This window comes from Cucurbita moschata, unplaced genomic scaffold (genome assembly GCF_002738365.1).
Source record: "Cucurbita moschata cultivar Rifu unplaced genomic scaffold, Cmos_1.0 Cmo_Scf00005, whole genome shotgun sequence".
Taxonomy (NCBI): domain Eukaryota; kingdom Viridiplantae; phylum Streptophyta; class Magnoliopsida; order Cucurbitales; family Cucurbitaceae; genus Cucurbita; species Cucurbita moschata.
The window spans coordinates 916,512-923,630 of record NW_019268521.1 but is presented as its reverse complement, the minus strand read 5'-3'; the positions used below and the strand labels follow the sequence as shown (position 1 = coordinate 923,630).

Genomic DNA, 7,119 nt, shown 5'->3' with positions numbered 1-7,119 from the left:
AAAAAAAAAAAAAAAAAAAAAAAAAATTCTGTTCGGAGAAGCTTTATTATAATTATAATTATTGAGGGATAACGCCAATCTGTCGTTTCTATTTTTTAAATAATTATTTATTTTTATTATTTAAAAATAATAATTGTATTTTCTAAATTTGTGACGTAGGCGGACCCCACACGCAATTGGTAGTAATTTTATGTTTCTCTCTCTTCAACTTTTTAATAAATTAATATTAATTTATGTTTATTTTAATCCATTTTTTTAAGACATTAATTAACAAGTGGATAACTCATAAACTATTAATTTTTACCTACATTTTTTAAAAATAATAACTTCTCTAAAGATGTAATAAAATTTTAGTTTAATAAAATCATTAAATTCAAAATTTTTATTTAGTAGATACATAAATTTAAAATTAAAAAAAAATCATACAGAGAAATAAATAAATATATATATATATATATATATATATATATATATATATATATATATATATTAAACCCAAGATTAAAAATTTTAAAAGAATTTTTAATACACTCTAAATTTCATGATATAAAATGCATATCTATTTATTATTTTTAAAATTTCGAGATTACAAGACGCAACTCGAATCAGCCCATTCTTTTGTTTTACGCCCTGTAATTCTTCTATAGCCAGGCTTTGGTAGAATAGCAGAGCAAGTATAAGTATTAGTAGAATAGCAAAAATGTGTTCCTCGTCATTAATATGTTTGCTCGCGGTAATTGTGACCTCTCGGGAGAATCGATGGCTGCATCAAAGATGCATTTGCTAGTACTAGAACATCTGCGAATTCTTAATTGGCTAGTTGTAAATAGACGCAAACTGTGGAACAAAGGATTATCCCGGACCTACACCGAGGTATTGACGATGATTCTCAAATATCGCAGAATACAATTTGATATGACGAGATAGAATGCAATAGAAACAAAGACACAGAGAACGGAATGGGTTAATAGAATGCAATAGAAATAAAGACACAGGGAACAGAATGGGTTACCTACTCTTAGCCGTAAAAAAAATGTTTAAAAAATATCGTTATAATATCTATATCTATATATATATATATATATATATATATATATATATATATATATATATATATATATATATATATATATATCTATATATATATATAGATATATATATATATATATATATATCTATATATATATATAGATATATATATATATATATATATATCTATATATATATATAGATATATATATATATATATATATATCTATATATATATATAGATATATATATATATATATATATATCTATATATATATATAGATATATATATATATATATATATATCTATATATATATATAGATATATATATATATATATATATATCTATATATATATATAGATATATATATATATATATATATATCTATATATATATATAGATATATATATATATATATATATATCTATATATATATATAGATATATATATATATATATATATATCTATATATATATATAGATATATATATATATATATATATATCTATATATATATATAGATATATATATATATATATATATATCTATATATATATATAGATATATATATATATATATATATATCTATATATATATATAGATATATATATATATATATATATATCTATATATATATATAGATATATATATATATATATATATATCTATATATATATATAGATATATATATATATATATATATATCTATATATATATATAGATATATATATATATATATATATATCTATATATATATATAGATATATATATATATATATATATATCTATATATATATATAGATATATATATATATATATATATATCTATATATATATATAGATATATATATATATATATATATATCTATATATATATATAGATATATATATATATATATATATATCTATATATATATATAGATATATATATATATATATATATATCTATATATATATATAGATATATATATATATATATATATATCTATATATATATATAGATATATATATATATATATATATATCTATATATATATATAGATATATATATATATATATATATATCTATATATATATATAGATATATATATATATATATATATATCTATATATATATATAGATATATATATATATATATATATATCTATATATATATATAGATATATATATATATATATATATATCTATATATATATATAGATATATATATATATATATATATATCTATATATATATATAGATATATATATATATATATATATATCTATATATATATATAGATATATATATATATATATATATATCTATATATATATATAGATATATATATATATATATATATATCTATATATATATATAGATATATATATATATATATATATATCTATATATATATATAGATATATATATATATATATATATATCTATATATATATATAGATATATATATATATATATATATATCTATATATATATATAGATATATATATATATATATATATATCTATATATATATATAGATATATATATATATATATATATATCTATATATATATATAGATATATATATATATATATATATATCTATATATATATATAGATATATATATATATATATATATATCTATATATATATATAGATATATATATATATATATATATATCTATATATATATATAGATATATATATATATATATATATATCTATATATATATATAGATATATATATATATATATATATATCTATATATATATATAGATATATATATATATATATATATATCTATATATATATATAGATATATATATATATATATATATATCTATATATATATATAGATATATATATATATATATATATATCTATATATATATATAGATATATATATATATATATATATATCTATATATATATATAGATATATATATATATATATATATATCTATATATATATATAGATATATATATATATATATATATATCTATATATATATATAGATATATATATATATATATATATATCTATATATATATATAGATATATATATATATATATATATATCTATATATATATATAGATATATATATATATATATATATATCTATATATATATATAGATATATATATATATATATATATATCTATATATATATATAGATATATATATATATATATATATATCTATATATATATATAGATATATATATATATATATATATATCTATATATATATATAGATATATATATATATATATATATATCTATATATATATATAGATATATATATATATATATATATATCTATATATATATATAGATATATATATATATATATATATATCTATATATATATATAGATATATATATATATATATATATATCTATATATATATATAGATATATATATATATATATATATATATATATATATATATATATATATATATATATATATATATATATATATATATATATAATAGAGGTTAAAAATAAAATTAAATAATTTGACAATTTAAAATGTGAAATATCTCCTTTTTTATAACCTAGAGAAGGAGGAGCGGACTTATTGAGCCCAAGTCATGTGGAAGCCGTATGAAGTCGATGCGTCTCAACTCCTTCACATGTTCTTCCCGGCTTCCATCCTTCTTAAATCCACCCAATGTTGCCAGAATCGCCTCCTGTTCCACTTCAGATTGCATTTCGAACCAATTTTTATACGAAGATCACAATCCCCATTCAGAGCTTCTGCAACTTTGCTTGCATCACTGCAGGCGAATCAAAGCCCACAACCTGTTCGATGAAAAGCCTGAACCAGTTCTTCAAGTATTGAGAACAGCGAAGGTCATTCATTCGAAGAGTTTGAAGATTGGAGTTGGGCTCAATGGGTTACTGGGCAATGCAATTGTTGATCTCTATGTCAAATGCGGCAATGTGGATTATGCTCAGAAGGTATTTTCCCGGCTGGAGAAGAAGGATGTATTTGCCTGGAATTCGGTGCTTTCTATGTACTCTAAGCATGGGTTATTTGCAACTGTTGTTGAATCTTTTGTGTCTATGTGGAATGATGGGGTTCGGCCTAATGAGTTCACGTTTGCGATGGTCTTATCTGCTTGTTCTAGGTTGTTGGATGTTAACTATGGTAGACAAGTGCATTGTGGTGTTTTTAAAATGGGGTTTGGGTTTAGTTCTTTTTGTCAAGGTGGGTTAATTGATATGTATGCCAAATGCCATGATCTAAGAGATGCTCGCTTGGTGTTTGATGGGGCAATTTATTTGGATACTGTTTCATGGACAGCCTTGATTGCTGGGTATGTTCAAGATGGTTTACCTGAGGAGGCAGTCAAAGTGTTTGATAGAATGCAGACAGTTGGACTTGTACCTGATCAGATAGCGCTTGTAACTGTTATAAATGCTTATGTTGCTCTAGATAGGCTTGGTGATGCTCGTAAGTTGTTTGCCCAGTTGCCCAATCCTAATATTGTAGCTTGGAATGTGATGATTTCAGGGCATGCAAAGAGAGGATTTGCAGAGGAAGCCATTTCATTTTTTCTTGAATTGAAGAGAACTGGCCTAAAAGCCACTAGGTCTACTATAGGAAGTGTTTTGAGTGCAATTGCTAGTTTATCGATGCTGAATTATGGCTTAATGGTTCATTCTCAGGTGATTAAGGAAGGGTTAAATGATAATGTGTATGTAGGAAGTGCATTGGTGAATATGTATGCTAAATGTGAAAAAATGGATGCTGCGAATGAAGTGTTCAATTCTTTAGAAGAGAGAAATATTGTCTTGTGGAATGCTATGCTTGCAGGTTTCGCGCAGAACGGACTTGCTCATGAAGTGATGGATTTGTTCTCATATATGAAACGGTATGGACCTCAGCCTGATGAGTTTACCTTCACTAGTATTTTCAGTGCATGTGCCTCCTTGCAGTATCTCGATTTCGGTCGTCAACTTCATAACGTTATGATCAAAAACAAGTTTGTATCTAATCTATTTGTTGCAAATGCGTTGGTAGACATGTATGCTAAATCTGGGGCTTTAAAGGAAGCAAGAAAACAGTTTGAGTTGATGAAGATTCATGACAATGTTTCATGGAATGCAATAATTGTAGGATATGTTCAGGAAGAGTATAATGATGAAGCTTTCTCCATGTTTCGAAGAATGGTTTGCAATGGAGATCTTCCAGATGAGGTGTCTTTAGCCAGTACAGTGAGTGCTTGTGCAAATGTTCAGGAGTTGAAACCAGGGCAACAATGTCACTGTCTCTTAGTTAAAGTTGGTTTAGATACAAGCATTTGTGCTGGAAGTTCCCTCATTGACATGTATGTCAAGTGCGGGGTTCTTTCGGCAGCTCGGGATGTCTTTTATTCTATGCCGTGTCGAAGTGTCGTCTCAGTAAACGCTCTGATTGCTGGCTACACTGTGAACCATTTAGAGGAAGCTATTTATCTATTTCAAGAGATGCAGATGGTTGGACTTAAACCTACGGAAGTAACATTTGCAGGGCTTTTAGATGGATGCGATGGAGCATCTTTGCTGAAACTAGGAAGGCAAGTTCACTGTCAAGTTATTAAGAGGGGTTTTCTGTTAGGTAGGGAAATGGTGTGTGTGTCTCTCTTGTGCATGTATATGAACTCCCAAAGACTCTCAGACTCGGAAACACTCTTCTCTGAGTTGCAGTATCCAAAAAGTTTAGTTTTATGGACTGCTTTCATTTCAGGATGTGCACAAAACAATCACTATGAGAAGGCGTTGCGATTCTATCAACATATGCGATCTGAGAATATGTTACCCGACCAAGCAATGTTTGCGAGTGTTCTTCGAGCATGCTCTGGATTGTCTTCTCTACAAAACGGTCAAGAGATTCATTCCCTTATCTTCCATACGGGCTTTAACATGGATGAAATCACCTGTAGTTCCCTTATTGATATGTATGCAAAATGTGGTGATGTTGAAAGCTCTGTTAAAGTTTTTCATGAAATGCGTTGTAGAAACAGTGTCGTTTCTTGGAACTCCATGATAGTTGGACTTGCAAAGAATGGCTATTCAGAAGAAGCACTTGAAATTTTCAGGCAGATGGAGCAACAATCTATCATGCCTGATGATGTTACGTTCCTTGGTGTTCTTTCTGCCTGTAGCCATGCAGGAAGAGTGTCCGAAGGCCGAAAGATCTTCGACGTGATGGTTAGCCATTACAGGTTACAGCCAAGAGTTGATCATTTGGGGTGTATGGTAGACATTCTTGGGAGATGGGGTTTCCTTAATGAAGCTGAGGAGTTCATCAACAGACTCAGATGCAAAGCAGATCCGATGCTCTGGTCGACTTTGCTCGGAGCTTGCAGAAAGCATGGAGATGAAGTTAGGGGGAGGCGTGCGGCTGAGAAACTTATGGAACTGAAACCACAAAGTTCTTCACCGTATGTGCTTCTCTCTAGCATATACGCTGCATCAGAGAATTGGAAACAAGCTGACTCTTTAAGGAGGGAAATGAAATCAAAGGGAGTGAAAAAGTTGCCCGGATACAGCTGGATAGAGCCAGGAAGAAGCGCACGAGGCAGCTCGTATACGATTCAGGAGCCAAGCTCGAACACATAGGTGATGAATAGTCAGTCATCAATTGAAAAGCATACTAATGACTTATCAACTGAAGAAGGTGTGCAATTGGTAATGGAGAACCAAAGGAACTAAGCTGCCTATCAGTCACTCTTTTAAGGTAACAATCTTTTCAATGTCATCTTCTTTGATACTTTAATGATATGCAGATTTTCTTCTTCATCGAAAGAAGAAGTCTCTAATTAATTCCTTATTTATGAGTCTGTAAATAGCAAATGCTTAGAAAAAATGGATTTAGATTCATGTAGGGGTGATCTTATTATCTATAAATAATCATTTGTTTACAACAATGACGGATAAAAATGCTTCTATAGACTGTTGATTTGTTGTGGAAAATTTTAGGAAGTTTAGTGATACGTTCTATTACTGTTGTGGAATAAGTTTCAGTGATACGTTCTATTACTGTTGTGGAATAAGTTTCAGTGATACGTTCTATTACTGTTGTGGAATAAGTTTCAGTGATACGTTCTAT

The 7,119-nt window shown here is 25.9% G+C and overlaps 1 protein-coding gene across 1 annotated transcript; it reads left to right on the top strand.

Moving 5' to 3' along the window:
• The first annotated feature begins 3,600 nt into the window (after window positions 1–3,600).
• On the top strand, window positions 3,601–6,990 carry LOC111442573 (pentatricopeptide repeat-containing protein At3g09040, mitochondrial). The gene has a single exon (XM_023079982.1). It carries the CDS (start codon window positions 3,627–3,629, stop codon window positions 6,627–6,629), a length of 3,003 nt encoding a protein of 1,000 aa, XP_022935750.1. The 5' UTR covers window positions 3,601–3,626; the 3' UTR covers window positions 6,630–6,990.
• Window positions 6,991–7,119: the final 129 nt, after the last annotated feature.